The sequence below is a fragment of the Tachypleus tridentatus genome, chromosome 11, assembly GCF_004210375.1.
Source record: "Tachypleus tridentatus isolate NWPU-2018 chromosome 11, ASM421037v1, whole genome shotgun sequence".
In the NCBI taxonomy this organism is placed as follows: Eukaryota; Metazoa; Arthropoda; class Merostomata; order Xiphosura; family Limulidae; genus Tachypleus; species Tachypleus tridentatus.
In genome coordinates, this window is record NC_134835.1 from 66,844,918 (window position 1) to 66,862,232 (window position 17,315).

Consider the following 17,315-nt stretch of genomic DNA (forward strand, 5'->3'; position numbering starts at 1 on the left):
TAGCTACTAGTTGTAGCAACCACAAAAATCTTTTCAAGGAGAAAGTAACCTGGTTAGTTTTAATATTTATAGCTATATTTTTGCTAACAGAAAAAAAAATAGATGTCTTGAGAACATAGACTGAAATGGCTTGAGCTTTCAAGATGTTTAAGTAAGCATTTTCTGGAAAGAATTTCTTGAATGTATTTTGATAATATTTTATAGATTATTTCAGCATAAAATTACTTAAATATTTTCTTTTATATGTATGGTTAGTTGTTTTAGGAAGTTGATTACTTATTTATTGATGGATTGAAGTTTATTACTGGTTTTGATGATGATATGTGGTATGTTTGCTACAATATGAACTGTAGCCAATGGCTGTTGAATACATACTGTTTTAACTGCTATTCCATAAACAATGGTTTTTGTTATGTTTAGGAATGCATTTGTTATAGTTTCAGGAAAATTGTACATAGGGATGGGATAATTTCTTCATTAGTATTTTGTATGGAACCCAAATAGTTATAATGTTAAAATGAAAATAAGTGACTCTACTGTGTTAAACTTATTGAAATGTAGTTTATCTATAAAATCAACTGATTACATCCATGAAGTGGGAGATATCCTTCTAGCATTTAGTCTCTTATGAGCTTTGAAAGCCATTAGAACACTATTTGTATGGATAGATCATGCTACAAATATACTACATGAACATAGAAATTAAAACTATATTTACATAGTGTGTGTAAAATAGTGATAATTTTTAATGGACATAATTTGTCTCTTTTTATGGTTAGTTTGACACTTGCACTGGTGTATCAAGTTTATGTTTATACAAACATAAAAAAAAAGCCATTATTAAAAAAAAAAATCCAGTCGGTATTTATGAGAAAACATTAGAGTACTGGATCATAGATGTTAAAGGTATTGCAAACAAGCCTGAAACTTCAGTGCTTTTCAAGAATGGACTAGATTTTCACAAGGTTGTTTTCAGTATCTTTAAAACACTTGATTTAACTTCCACATACTGATGTGATTTTATTAGACAAATTGTATGCAGTATGATAAATCATTGAAAGTGTGTTGTTTTGAATATACATCTTTAATATTTTCATTCTAGTGGCGAGACTGGGCACAACAAAGACAATGTCATCCAAGGTAAGATATATTGCTGATATGGTGTGTGTGTGTATAAATATATATATACATACACACACACACACAAATAAAACCTAAGTACATAAAAGTGAATGGATTTAAGTGATGTGCTGAGATTTTTTTGTTTTTTTCCTTTTCATTATATGCATGTGGTTTGGTTAAAAGGCAATAGAAAACAGCTGTTTCTAGTATTGTTTATAGTTTAAGTATACGTCATTTAGTTTAAATGATGTTTCTGTATCATATAATAAATGAAATGTTTTTTAATATGTTCAGATGAACTTTGCATTTAACATTTTAAAATATATTAATATCAAAAAATTATCATTACTGATTATTCTTATAGATATTTGAAACAACTTTGTATTATTTCTTAGTGATAATGTGAGAGCGCAACATCACCACTAACAGTTTTAAGATAATTTATATGTTTAGTAACTTTTAATATACATGTAAGTATACATATAGATATGATCTTGTGATGAATTTTCATAGGTAATTCCATTTCAAGTTCTTAGTTTGGAGGTGAGCCTGCAGCCTGCATATTCTTGTTTCTTTATTCATAGAAGACCAATTTTATTAAAAACTCGTAACTTTCAGTTGGCTTTAAAAGTTTTTATCTGTGGACTTATAATGATCTTTTAAAGTGAACTTAATTTGTGTGATTTACACATTGTGAAAATATTTTACTGTAGGTTATTGATAATTAGTTGGAGTACCTCTGCCCTGGATGGAAGTTATGTAAATTCATGGTTAATGAAAGGTTATCTTAGGACATGAAAAGTTTATTTCCTTATACATAACTGTAAAACTGTCAAAGACAAAGTGGAAAACCACAAATTTGAGTTTATATTTTAGTAGACCCAACAAATCTACCTTTATGCCAAATTTGATGAAGATTCATCAACAAGGGGCAAAATAGTGTTAAAAAATGCAAAAATTCCCATAATATCTGCAAAGTACAAAACTTAAAATGTGTATGCATCTCCTCATAAACCCAATAAACCTATATAATCAAATATTCAGAAGATTCATCTACAGAGGACAAAGTAGTGGTATAAATTACCAATAAAACTGCAAAATGCAAAATCTGAAAATTCATATGTAATCCTTCCCATGGACCCAGTGAATATTCTAACCCATTTTGATGAAGATCTATTCACACCCTGTGAAGTAGTTACATGGACAGACAACAGACAGTATTATTATATTTGTATAGATTTGTATACAGTTACTTCTACATTTAGCTGTTATTGTTCATGAAATGTTTATTTGTCCAAGTTTAGATGTTTTGAACATTATGCATTTAAAGATAAAACTTTTTAAAGGGCAATTGGATGTACCGTTATCTGAAACTGGATTACAACAAGCTGAGCACTTAGCCCGACATCTGCAGCATCAAAAGTATACTCATGTATTTACAAGTGATCTTAGTCGGGCAGCTCAGGTAAGTTTATTGTGTATTATTCATGACTGGTACATCCTTGAAATTAGTTTTGCCTTCTAACCAGATTTATCAATCTTAATTATATTATTTTATTCAAATAAAAACAATGTTTTCTTTTTATTATTACTGAAAAAAAATTTTTGCTATGTACATGTTTATGGACTTTTTTTTTATCTATTGATTATCCATGGAAACTATATTTGAATAGCCTTTGATCATTACCAGATTGATTTACTCATTTGATTTGAGAAAACTTAAAGTGAAGTGTATTTTAATTATGAATAGGCTTGTTATGTATCTGTGAACTTGTGACATCTATATTAGAGTGCACAACTTTCATTTTGAAAACCAAAGTTACACCTATACTTATGTGATCAAAACAGTAATGCTAGTGGGATAATTTAGTGATCAAAACTTCAGTAAATACCGTTTGAACTTGTTCAGTTATTTCCCTAAAGGTTAACATTTTCTAACAGTGAAAATATATTTATAATAGGTGCTTAGCTTTTTTCACCTAAAGCTCTATTGACTTTGATTTGACCTTGAGCATTTGAAAGTTTTCAGACTTACACTGGTCAATAATACCTCTTCATTTGGACTGTGAGCTTCTAGTCTGTGGCTCTGCCAGGACCTCAGCCTTGAAGATGTTGGACCCTGTTCATCATGAGGGGCCTTCCACACTTCTCTATTCCAGAGTTTGTACACTTAGTTTTATGAACCATCTCTAATCCTTTGCCATTTGTAACTGTCTTTACTGTATGCTTCAAAACTTTGATCTTTACCACAGCATCCCACCTAAGGTTGTATTTTCCTTCCTTAGTGGCCCATGCTTTTTCATTGTTTCTTGTAGCATTCATATCCAGGTGCAGTTAGATGAATTGGGTCTGTTTTTGGATAATAGCTTTATGCACTGATCAGCTCATTTCACCATGGTAAATTATCATCCCCAATTGTGATCTTTCTTTAAGTCATCTGAAGAAGGTAGATTCTCCCGATTGGAAGTATTGTCATCTATTTGCTGATTGTCTTCACATTTCCATTTATACAGATGGTTTGAAATCAGGTGACTCTGTGGGCTCTGCCATGGTTTGTTGTGAATTGATTGTTGCACAAGAACCCCTCTACAGTTTCTATGTTTACTGCTGAATTGTATGCCATTTCTTTTATCTTGGATCACATAGAAGCTATGCAGTACACGAACTGTACTATTTATATGGACTTGTTTAGCTCTGTATTGGCCCTGAAATTGCTTCACATTAGTTCTTACCCTGTTCTTCATAGATATTCAAAACTGACTTGCCTATTTCTCTCTGTCTACTTCTATCAAGTTTTTCTGGATACCAGGCCATCTCGCTATTCGTGGGAACAAACTTGTTGATATCGCAACAAAGTCTGTCTGCTCTGGTACTATCACCACTGTGCCTGTTCAATATATAGGCTACTGTCCTGTATTCAAAGATCAGCTCTGTGCTAGTTGGCAGTTAACTTGGAATAAGCAATGTAATAACAAGTTTTCTGCATGAACCCTTCTATTGCTCTTTAGCTGTCTTGCTTCCATAAGGATCAGATGTTGTTCTGGCTAGGCTACACATTAGTAACAGGTTTTTTAACTCATCGCTTTCTTTCGTCTGGTGCTAATGCACCAACGTGAGGCCCGTGTTACACTTAGATCACAATAGCCAACATTTTACTTTAATGCCATTGTTATGATCAAGAGTGACAGCACATTTTAAAGATATTTTTACCATGTGTTTGCTCTTGATGTTGGATAAAGTCATTGGGCGATGGTGACACCATCCACCTCAGTTGTTTTTAAATTTTAAGAGCCATTGGTCTTTTTAACTCTTATTTAAGATTTCAAATTAGAAATTGGACTCTGTTTTGTTTTAGCCTGATTCCTTTTTATATATTTTAATGATTTACTTTTTTACCTTTTTAGTGGTTGTTTGGCACAGATAGTTTTGTTTCTTTGTGCTAATAAATGCTAAACAACCAACCAATCAACTCTTTGCTCTGGCCTTTACTGGAGCAATAGCTCCTACTCTTTTCTGTGGTCTGGTTTCTCCTTCGACAACTGTGATTGGATGTTTTTAATTCCATATCAGCACACTTGATCTTCATATGAAAATTTTTCAAGTTCTGTGCTTCATTTCCCAGACTTACCTGTACCATTCATTCTTCCTCCTTGTTTGTGTTCCATAGACTTTGGTCTTACTTCAGACTCTGATCTATCTGCCATGGCTTCTGACATTCTCATCTGTCTGTTCTCACTTGTCCCAGTTTTCCATCTAGTTTGATCAGGGTTTGTATGTTTCAGCTGTTGCTCTATGTAGGACTACTCTGTCATGCACCTTCCCCTCTCCCACTTCACCTGAAAGCCTTCTCTTCTCCAGTTGCTTCCTTCCTTTTCTGTTCCTTTGTCTGGCCCATCTGCCATTTTCCTTTGTTCTGCTAGACTGAGATCTCCATGTTGTTGTTCTTGCCTGATTTTGTGCTGCCTCTGACCCCACCACCTTTTTCCCTTAGATCTAATTTCTCCATCTTCTGCATGAGGTCGTTGTTCCAATATTTATGCCATTGTTGTTTCTTGCATTCTTTATTGTTCCTTGTATGTTAACTACTATATAGATTGGGCTTTCCTTCCTTTCCAGGACATTGGTTGCATGGAAAGGCTGTTTTGCTTTCTCTCCTATTTCTTTACCTTCTTTTTACCATCCATATTCCTGTTTGGATCTAGATCACTTAACCTGTCCAGTTCATTCCCTCCTTTATTATATATTTCATACTGCCTTCTTTTGTGGGCTATTACCTGACTAATTTGCCCCATAGCATTTCTCTGTTTCCTGAGATCTTTCACCTATTGTGCTCACTAAATGGATTTGCCAACTCATACAGCTGGTGTATTTCAACATGTTCATGGCAGTTGGTCACTGTCTTCCTAATATTTCTTCATACCAAATTAGCTGCTCAAAACTTCTGTATTTTGGAGAAGATTGTTGGTGTAGGTATGTAGACAACTTCCAATGCAATTTTCACTTTTTCTTTGCACAACATAGCTGTGTCTTACTCGGGTAGGTATTGTTTTCTTATAGCAATTCTACATATCTATTCACTTTTGACTGGGGTAAGTCAGTATATTATTTTTTGTTGTTGATATGCATCATCTTTTAGGATCCCACTTGGTGGCAGGGATTACCTGGTTAGGAATGTAAAATTTTATATCTTAGCTCAAAATCTCCATAATTTAACACTCTGGAGATAGTGTTTCTGTAAGATCTCAGGCCATTTATCTAGTGATGTGTATGTACCTAAATTTATATCACTCTCTCTTTCTCTGCATGCACGTACACACACAAGCATGCATGCACACACACACACGCACACATTCCTTATCACTGTGTAATATATAAAAGACTCACTCATGGATGTCCTGCGTGAAGCAGATGGGAATTTCTGTCCATCTACTGACCTGTGATTCCTGTGATCAAGGTCTTTCTACCTTTCAAAATAGGGAATTGTAGACACCCATTGCACATCTTTCAGTGTATTGTTCCTCAGGAATCCCAATACATATTCCCCCTCTTTTCTACTGGTGGAGTATGTGATTCCTTACCATTTTCAATTCTCATTTGCTGGAGTTGTGGACCCTGAAGGTTTCTTTAGGAATAGGATTTGTATAATAAATCAAATCAAAAATCATAGATCCTTTGTACCTCTTCAGTGAGAAGTCTATTATATTTAATATTATACACTATTATAGTATACTCAGTCCAAGGCACTTCTTCATGATGTTTTTTACTTAGGTGGACCATAAATGTTTGTCATGAAATAAAATTTTTGTGTTTTGTGAATGTTTTCTGTCTGGATGGACTGCACCTCCTATACTCAGTAAAATTTAAAGTGCTTTTCCTGGATGTTTTTGCCTGGGCTGATTGCACTTACTGTTGACATTTTTTTTTTTGTAGGCAAGGTGATTTCTGCCTGGTTGGACCACACTTGACATAACCTAATGTATACCAAGGAGCTTCTCTCAGATGTTTTGCCCAGGTTGACCACACTTGTCTATCATAGTACATATCCATATGGGGTGCTTACCATGCATGTCTTTTGCCTGGGTGGGCTGAACGTTTTGATCTTACTAACTTATGCAAGATACTTTTGCTGTTGTTTTTGCACAGATGAACTATAATTTACATAAACCATTGTATTCCAAGATGCTTCACCTGGATATTTTTTGCCAGGCAGACTGCACATGGCCTATTCATAATTTGTTAATTAACCCTATACATGTACTCTTATATCACAATAGACATCTTGAAATCCAACTGTTATTGTGTCACATGCTCATTCTGGTTACATATGTGGACATCTTACATACTACCAGTTATCCATGGGGAGAATCTGTCTTACATTACATGTTGACTGTCTATTAAGGTCTGCCTTGTGTGTCTCACTTTGCTTGTGACTGGATGCAGAGCATACATGTTTTAGAAACAGTGTCATACCCTATGGATGTGTTTCCTTTTATAATTGTATCACACCCTTTCTTTCATGGTAGTTGTTCTCCACTTGTCTGATTACTTTTGCACATTCACTAGACTCTCTCAACCTTTGACATGCAGGATTTTAGCGTTGAGTTAGAGGGAGGTATTACTGTTTCAGAAGTTAACTTTTCCAGACATTTACCCTTCCTCTCCAGTGATGTGCTGGTGTTTTTAGTTTATAACTGCCAATTTCCAAAAAAATTAAGAAATGTACTATAATGGTAGAGGAGCTACTTTAGCAATGTAGATGGTGCAGTATGATTGGAGAAATATTGTCACATGATCAGCACATGTCACTTCAATCATGCAAAAGAGAAGGTGTATTGTTGAAAATTTTAGCAGTTATTAGAGAGCAAATCAAGGTCTTTCAGTGAGAGGAACTAAGAAATTATCAGAAATACACTTTCACTGTCAGAAAATATTAACTTTCAAGACAATGACTGAACAAGTTCAGATGTTATTTACTGAATTTTTGGTCATTAAATTGTCCCACTACCATTACTGTTTTGACCATTTAGGTATGGGTGTAACTTTGGTTGTGGTGGGAGGAGATGGTTGCTTCTTTATATACTTCATAAAAAATGCACCTTATGATTCTTGTCTAAATCTGCCTTTGACATTGATTTTTGTTTGTTTGTAGAGTAACTGATAAGCATTGTAGCTGATAATGAAGAATATGCTATTTTTGTTGAAATAGGAAGGAACTCATCGTTGATAACATATTTAGACAAAGCGTTGATCTCTGAGCATTGGTGTGAGTTGAAGGACCTGAATTCAAGTCCTGGCCAGAGCAGCTTTCTTAATATCCTAATACATCACAAGGTGTTACGTTACGAGCATATGTAGTTCATTGATTACTGAAATAATTGGTGTGCTAATTGTTTGTAAAACAAGTTGTTAATTATTTTAGAGAAGTTATTTATTATTAATATTTGAACCTGGAAGGAAAATGTGGTATCATTGAAAATTTAAGGTTTGTATTATTGTGAGGAGATTAAATTCTGTTGTGTATTGAGGTAAATGAAAAACAAAATTCTACTCTACATTAATTTTTATTCAAAGAATATATTCAAATTTTAAACATTTTCTTTTACTATAAAATCTGAGTCAAATGCTGGAAGTATTACTTGCATTAAAAAATGCAAAAAATACCATATTGGCCCAGTTTTAAGGCAGTGCTTTTGATTGCATTGCTGAATATCCAGATAACACTCATATAAATATGCATGTGCTCCAAATGTTTGCTCAAGGTTATTGCTAATTCTTGCAACTAATCCCCCTGCAGGTTGTTTGGTGATGTTATTGATTTCATGGACCTAAAAAGGACATGATGACACTCGTATTTTTTCCCATAATTTCTGGAAATAAGGGTTGTATTATATTCAAGATTGCCTTGTAATCAGACCAGTATGGTACTTTGATGTGATATTGTACTTCCATTTAAATAAACATGTCTTGTTTATTTGACACAGACTGCTGACATTATTATGAAGAGAAGTCAGGTAGATAAAGGTTCTTTGGTGAAGGATGAAAGACTCCGGGAAAGAGTAGGTTTAATATACTGTATAGAAACTTGAAATTCATCTAGAACAACATGAGACTAGATTCTTTGAACAGCAGTGGTAATTTTTTAAATACAAGATAATTTAAATTGATAGTTGGATAAAATCTTTTATAAGAATTTTATAGTAAATATGTATCAGAAAATAGAAAATTATAACATTAATGTTAATGTATTTACAGATATATATTTTATGTTGTTACAAAACATACAGAATTAATTAGAAAACAAAAGTTAGCATCCTGGGTGACTTATAAGGTACAGTGTATTTAAAAGAAACAGACAAAACTCAAGCTCTTTTCAATAGATAACTATTCTTCAGGAGAATAAAGGCTGATAATTAGTGAGTGCAATGTAATCTGTAGGTATAGGATGTCAACATCACATAAGCTGAACTTTTGTTATGTTGAACATGGAGACTGGCAAATCATAACTAAAGACATGGATGTTAGGTTTTGTTAGTACATAGTAAGTGTGAACTAAACATGAAAACTTCATAAAGAGTGACAATAGCTAAAAAGATATTAAAATAATTTTCATAGAATAAAAAAAATACACGAGATAGAAATTAAAGAAAATAATGATGAGAAAACAATTCATAATAAATATATATTTTTTTAATTTTGTGTGATAAGTAGTGACCAATGGAACATAGTAGTAATTTGTTCTGTTTCAAGGCAGACTTGCAAGGAATGGTGTTAGCTTGGTCAGCTTGTTGAATCACAGTGTTCTCTTTGTAACATCTTTCTGTTATAGTTTATTTCAAATAATTAGTGTGACAGTAACAGTTCTTACTGTTAGAGCAGGTTTTTCTTTAATCAGTGCTTAATTAAATATAATGTTACATTTGTTGTGTGGAGAGTGTGATGGCTTTGAACATGCAAGTATTGTGGTCTATCAGGTTGTTTTCTTTACAAATCATTATGCAGAAAACCATTTTTTAATGCTATTCATGATTTTAAAAAAACGTGTAGGTTCATGAAGTCTTTATAGAAATGAATAAAAACCCTATAACCCAAGTGCTTTTGAAAAGTGAACCTTTTTTCTAAGTTTGCATTGAGAAAGAAAAGCCCATTTTTTGAAAGTGCTCAAGTTATAGGGTTTGTACTCATCACTTAAAGTTAGGTTTACATTTAAAATACCTATTTGGGTAGTGGAATAAGTTAAATATAGTAGAATAACCTTCTCAGTAATAAAAATCAGTTGTTCTTGTATCCTTAAAAATATGGATGGTTTTATAGTTTTTTCCAACTTACAAGGATTTGCACATAGATAATGACTTCAGGAATTTTTTTTTTCAAATGTAAATAACTAATATAAACAATATTAAAAAAAATGATTTTTGGTCACTCCCAGTAAACAGAAAACCACAATTAAAAGAGCTTTATTAATGCATTTGAGGGTGAAGTAATTTGGGCCACTAACTCCAACTTTATAATAACAAAATAATCTGTCCTAGAATGAACATTGTGCTCTAATTTCACTGAAACATGATAATGATATTATCATTATTTGTCCTTTTGCAAGGGACTCAGTATAAAACATGAGTTCATATGCACACAACTTTTAAAGCATTATGTATACAGTTTCACAAATTTAGTGAACATTGTCTTTTTTTTTACATGAAATTGGATTTTTTTAATGAAGTATCTTTACTAAAGATTTGTTTGTAAATATATTAAGTCCAAGTGTGCTTTTCATATTATGATTTAAAATATTATTTGCCATCCCCAAAATCTCAAATATCATTTGTGTAATATATAATACCTCCTGAATACCTTTCAAGTGTTTGTTTCTAGTCAAACTTTATATTTTGTGTTATTTTCTGTACCCTAACTCTATACTGTATACTTCAGTTTGACCAAATTTGTAACCACCATAATAAAATTAAGGAAATATATAAATAAATTTTTATTTTGGTTCTAGAGTAACTACAAATTATAACACAAAAAATAGAAATATTTTGCTTAAATAACTTAAACTTATATGTTTATATATTATCTTTATTATATTGATTTTTCAGCAGACCTGTCTTACATTATAGAAATTACAAGGACATGGTACATGTGGACTCACATTACTGTATCTGAGAATATAAAATTGACATTTAGTCATTACAAAATGACTTGTTTTGGCTTTGCTTTAGTAGACTAGTATTTGCTGTAATAGTCACATTTCAGTTATTACATATTTTGTACATATATAGATTATTGCTATTTACAAATAAGTTCTTAAACTTCTTTTTTTACCTAAATCATAGAACAGTAAATAGATAAATATAGTAAACAATTATATATTCTAGTATGATAACATTTGTACTTATTTGCTACTTGCTGTATGCTGCTAAGCCTTGTGAAATTTTGCAAATGTGGGATGTGAGGTGAAATACTTTTTCTAAACTTTCATATATACATTTTAAATTAACCAAAAATCATAAATTACTGTAAATAGTAGAGAATTCCACTGTAATTTATCATGCTTAGTAAGTAAGCTGTAATTGGGTTTTAAAAAAATGACATTTTGAGATCACTAAATATTTATATTTACTATTTGAAATCTGCCATGAAAATAACAAGTGAGCATTTAAATAATTTGGAAAGGCTCAGAGAACCACATAGGGGACATCTATTAGATGAAGTAATTTTATATGTTGTTTTCTGTACAGAAAATGTTTGTTTCAAAACAACATTCACACGAACTAGCTTGGATGAACTTGTTACATGGTTAGAAAACTGTAAAAATTGTGATTATTATAGGGTATTTTCTGCTTTTTGCATGTTAGTATTCTATATTTTTATATTTATATTACATTTATATAATTAAATAGAAATTTAGTGCACTATAACAATTACTGTAGAAATAAGTTGGGTTAAGTGTTTTCAACAATGAAAAAGTCCTGGTGAGTACTTTATTTCTTGTTTTCATGTGTATTCTTTATTTATTATTATAAAAGCTATAATTTTTCACACAGCAAATACAATATAACATTTAATTATGCACCTTGATTAGAGAAAAACCTGCTCCAAGAGTAAGAAATATTACTGTCACATTGATTATTTGAAACAAACTATAATAGAAAGAGGTTACAAACAGAACACTGTGATTCAGCAAGTTGACAAACACTATTCCATGAAAGTCTGCCTTGAAACAACTGGCTAAAACAAATTATCTCTATTTTCCACCAGTCAGTTCTTATCACCAAAAATTAAAAAAAGGATTATTTTTTTTTTATATATTGCTTTGTGTTATTATTATTTTCCTTAATTCCTTTCTAATGTTTTTCATGTGATTTACATGCTTTTGTACAGGCTCTGAACTAGACACAAATGTCTGTAGTTATGATTGGCTAGTTTCCAAGGTCAACCTCATTGGAATGGTTGATTATTTGACCTCAACATACTTTACCTATGCATTACATTGCAATCACTAATTATCACCCTCTACTGCTTGAAGAAAAGAAAAAAAATCAAATGTGCACAAGTTTTGATCTTTTTATAAATTTATGAACAAGGTAGCTTTTGCTTTAGAGAAATTCATACTGTATCTCTGCATATACAGTTAAGAAAGGAATACACCATTTCTGATTATTTAGCAGTTGCATTCTGAAATTAATAATATAGAAATTTAAAGTTTATTATGAAAAAATTTCTCTTACCATTTAAAGAAAGCGAAATTATTTTGCACTGTTTCCAGATTTGTATAATTTCATCAAAATTTCTTTTATTTCAGAAATTTGGAAGTGTAGAAGGAAAAAGCTTCAAATATCTAAAGCAAGCAGCAAAGGAGATCAATGACTCGCCAGGATCATTTACTCCTTTAGGTGGAGAGAGTGTACATCAGGTTAGTGTTGATAATTTGATAAAACATGTGAGAAATATTCTTATTTCTGTCAAGTATTTATTTAATCATTAATAAGTCTCTGAAAAGGGTAGAAGTGTAGATGTATAATTTACTTGTCCATAAGTATATCAAACAAATTGTTTATGATTTGTTTATATCATTGTGTGGTTAGTAGAAAGATTGATTTTGATAATGCAAGTTTATAAAAATATACATAAGTAAAAGTTCCTGAAGTTTTTGTAATATAAATGTCTTACTCCATTGTAATTAAATATATTCAAGTAAAAATTAAATTTAACAAGCTTTTTTTTTCTTTTTGCACTACCACAGCTGCTAGTCCATTAGAAAAACTTACTTTTTAAAACTTTCATGCATCCACAGGATTTTGTATAGTCAGTAAGATTTCTTGTTTTTTAATAATTTCAGTGAAATTATAGTTATTTTTTAACATTTCTTTGTTGTTTGAGTTGATTTAATTAATAAGCTATTTAATTGAACTCCTTTCTATGGTAATTAAAAAATTTGACATGAAAACTTAAATAATAATGCAAATTTGAAGTTTTTAACTTTCTAAGGCAACATAAGTCCCCAGTTGTTTCTAGTATGAGAATTGTGACAAAATATGACAGGCTTTTATTAAAAATTACAAGTTTTTGCATGCAAAAAATCAGATTATTTATGAAGTATTTTTTTCCTAAAGGTTTCTCTGTGAACATATATACAGGGTGTTTGGAAAATCACTGTGCACTTGTATATTTATTAACAGACAAAACTGCACAGTGACTTTCCAAACACCCTGTAGTATTTTCTATATACCAGTCTAAATGTTAAGTGATTTCCAATCAAAGGTTAAAAATACTTTTCTTCATCTCAGAAATACTAAATTTTAATTGCATAATCTGTAAAACTTCCAAAATAAATTCTGAATGTTTTTTTTTTTTTTCAAAACACTTTATCTCTTATTTTCTGTACCCCAACTTTCTACAAGGTTAGTCAGTTTGACTGACTCATAAAAGTGTACATCTGTTTATACTGAAAATTTATTATTTTATTGTTCTTTGAACCCTAACTACCATTTGCACATTATAAATTGTAAATAAGTTGACATATGTGCAACTCACATGAACTACAAATTACATTATACACCAACTACTAGTGAGCATGCCTCATGTAAAAAAAAAAAAAAACTTATTAGCCACACCATAGTGGCTTACTGAGTGGTTCCCAACTAGTTATTTTGTTGTTGTTTTTTTTCAACTATGGTATCTTAGGTCATACTTTTTTCATATCTTGGCTGATTTGAGATTCTAATCACAGTTTTGGATTTGGGAGGTCAAACCCTTTCAGCTTATGTATTTGGCAATGCCCAGTGTCTCACAAATTAATTTAATCTTTCATAAAATAATTTAAGTTTGAGGTAAGCTGAAAATGATTTTGATCAGTCATAAAATGAAATCAGGCTTGGTATTGGTGCATCAAAAATCTAACTAAAAAAAGGAAAAAAAAAAGGTATTTAGATTAATTTATTCTAATTCTGCCTCGGAGAATTTCATGTGCCACAGCTATAAAGGATTTCTTCATGTTATATATTTAGTATTATTACTTATTTTGAATAATCTAACTATAACCATATAACCATGATGCTATTTTTAAACCCCTTTCTGTGCTGTGTTACATTTAAAATTTAATTGCTTTACTGTCAATGTATTTTAATGAAATTATAAGTATCAAGTTCACTGTAATCAAAGTTTTATTCCTTTACTTCGTAAGACACCTCTAAAGTATTATTTAAAACTTGAGTTTTGATATCTCCTTACACATTCATAATTATGATTCTCAGCTTTTAAGAACTGATATAGAAGAACATTGTATTTACTGTAGACAATCTTTCAAGATGTTTAAAGTATGGTTTGAAAGGTTCTTTACCAGTATCTTGAGTACATTCCAAGATTTTGACCTTCAGAGGAAATGATTGTAAGATTATTTTTATTCAAGGTGAGCTATACCCATATGCAAAGCTTTGTTGCTAAGCAACAGTTTTAAGTTGAATGGTGTGCTTATAACCAGTAGAAAGAGAAAATTTCCCATTGGTATGTTTCTAAATTAAAAATAAACATAGGTCAATATATGTGGTTACATATGAGGTAAAATAAAGCTTAATGCATTATTGGGACAGGGTCCATAGTGTTTGAGTAGTTTTCTCCACCTTATATGTACTAGTTTGATACAGTTAAATTGTATTTCAAATTTATTTTTATATTTTAGTCAATTATATATTATTTATGTTTTAAAATTTATATTTGAAAAGTTTAATGATCAAGTTTTTCTACTTACCACTTAGGTAGTCATTGTTATAAAAAGAGGTGAGAGCAAACATTATAACATTGGCTAAAGTGGACTGCCTGCAGATAATAATGTTAGATTGCTTGTGGAGATCTGTGTAGGAAAATATAAGAAATATTAAAGGAAAATAAAATGTAAAAACACTTATGAAAAGAAAATTATTTGAAATTAAACACATGATCTAAAGAAGAAATTTTAAGATTATTCAATGAAGAGATAAAAGGTAAATATATATTACCATTTCTTGATTTTAAATATTTCGTTGCATCATACATTAGTTGCAGAGAAAATGGAAAATAAAACATAAAAGCCTGAACTTTGAGTATCAGCTTTTAATATTATCAGTTGTTATGTTGCTTTTCTCATATATAATTCCAGAAATAAAATTAGTTGAAAATTGTTTAAAATTTGACAGGAACCCTTCTAAAAGTTTTTTGTTCCAGAAAAATATTTAATTTTTATTTTGTGTTACTATTTCAAATAAAATCTTCGTTATTCAGTGTAATTATTTTTAGTAGAAATATTGAATAAAAATTAATATTTTACTCAAACTACATACTTTTCTCAACATTCTTGTCAGTTTTTAAACAATTTTATCCACTTATTTTATTTCTGGAAGGAAATATAACAACAACTTTGCAGCAGGTCATCATTATTAGATTCACTAGCATAAAATGTTTCTAATTTTTCATTTTAGTTATGATACTAAATAAGGAATATATGTAAAAAATAATGAATATGTACTTGGATCTTCTATTTTGTTTTATTTTTCTATTGACTGTCAATGACATTTAATCCTATTTTTTATTCTAATGGTAGCATTGCACTAAATAGATTTCCAGTATTAAAAATGTATTAAAGTACACAGAATTATAACAGCTAGAAAGACAAGGTTTCAAACTATCAAATGGTGTATGTATTTTTTGTACAGAGATTTGTGTGTTTCACTTCTAGTTCAAACTTTTTTTGCATGAAAAATACATGAACAAGCATAACTAGATTTTTAATGGCTCTTTTTACATTGTTTGAAAGCTAGAAAAATTATGAAAATTATAGGAAATTGTCTGATTTTTGAATGTTCTTATTCTGTGTTTTTTGTTGCATAAGTTAAATAAATCATTATTTAGTGCGATAGTACTATTAGTATTAAAAAAGTATGGTTGAACGTCATAGACAGTCAGCAGGGAAAAAACAAACGAACAGGTAAGTACCTTATTTCTTATTTTTCATGTGTATTCCTTATTATAAAAAATAACTAAAATATAAAAATTAGAGCCTTTATAAGGTAGAGTATGTAAAATAGAGAAAAACAATAATTATAAAGAATTTATGAGGTGTGGTCTTGAGTATCCGATCGTTATATAATTCAGTAGGGTAACATGAACTACACATTTGCTAAGTGATTTGCAGCTTACGTAATTAAATGTGAATAAATTCCTTGAGGCATTTTATTTAGTCAGACTACATGGCTGATTCCTCTGTTCTCTGCTTACCAGTTTTAATTGATCGTACAGATATAGACAATTTGGTGCTTACCTTGCTGTCATTGTCAGCATTTGCAATTTTATGACTTTGGGAATTATTCTGAAAGAATTATGATAAAAATGGTGGTTATTTTTCATGAAATAAAAATTTCCAAAAAAAAACTTAACTAAAAACTTCAAATGCAATATGTTATTTATTGTTATTAATGTTGATCTTATGATCAGTAAAATTATCCATTCTGGAAAATGTGTCATTAATCTGTTGCAAATTCCCACCATCATGGTGTAGATATTTGTTATTTTACCTTAAATGATGTCTGATCATTTGATTGATCACAGTTTAATGTTTTTGTCTTTATAATAATGATCACCACTGTTGCCATCGTAGTCTATTGTGTAAACATGAAATTTATCATTTATTCAGCAAATCAGATCTTAAGCTGGTTAGTATAGCTAACCAAAAAATGCCTATATTTTATATATATAAAACAACAAAAACATTATCTCATTAGGAAGTGTGCACTATTTATTTGTGTATAAACAATTTGTAAAATGATGAGATTTAATTACTGTAAACACTGAAGAGATTGATCACACCTCTGGTTGGATTACAGATGCTTTCTTTATGTTATTAAAGAACTTGATTATGAAAGAATTGAATTGGAATTGGCCTTTAAGGAGTTAAGTAAAATTATAAATCACACTGAAGAACAACAGTTTTTATTTTGTTTTTCAAACTGAAGTTTTGATTTTCAAGGGGTCAAGAGATCAAAGTAAATAGTTAACTATTAGGAAAATGTATCTTGTTTGGTATGTATAAGTGTTCAATTTGATTAATGGGATTGATAAAATAATTCATGAACTATTTTGAGATGCACTTTCTTCAGTTCTTGATTATTTGTTTGTCTCATGTTTGAAGTGCTTACTAAAGTTGGTTTTAAATGTTTTGTAAAATA

The 17,315-nt window shown here is 30.5% G+C and overlaps 1 protein-coding gene across 3 annotated transcripts in view; it reads left to right on the forward strand.

Moving 5' to 3' along the window:
• Positions 1–17,315, forward strand: part of LOC143232361 (uncharacterized) — a 37,396-nt gene that overhangs the window by 9,995 nt on the left and 10,086 nt on the right. For all 3 annotated transcript variants that reach the window (XM_076467697.1, XM_076467698.1, XM_076467696.1), the window contains exons 2-5: positions 1,103–1,140; positions 2,469–2,587; positions 8,604–8,678; positions 12,422–12,532. In XM_076467697.1, coding sequence (XP_076323812.1) covers positions 1,103–1,140; positions 2,469–2,587; positions 8,604–8,678; positions 12,422–12,532 — 343 coding nt within the window. The remainder of the gene's footprint in view (positions 1–1,102; positions 1,141–2,468; positions 2,588–8,603; positions 8,679–12,421; positions 12,533–17,315) is intronic.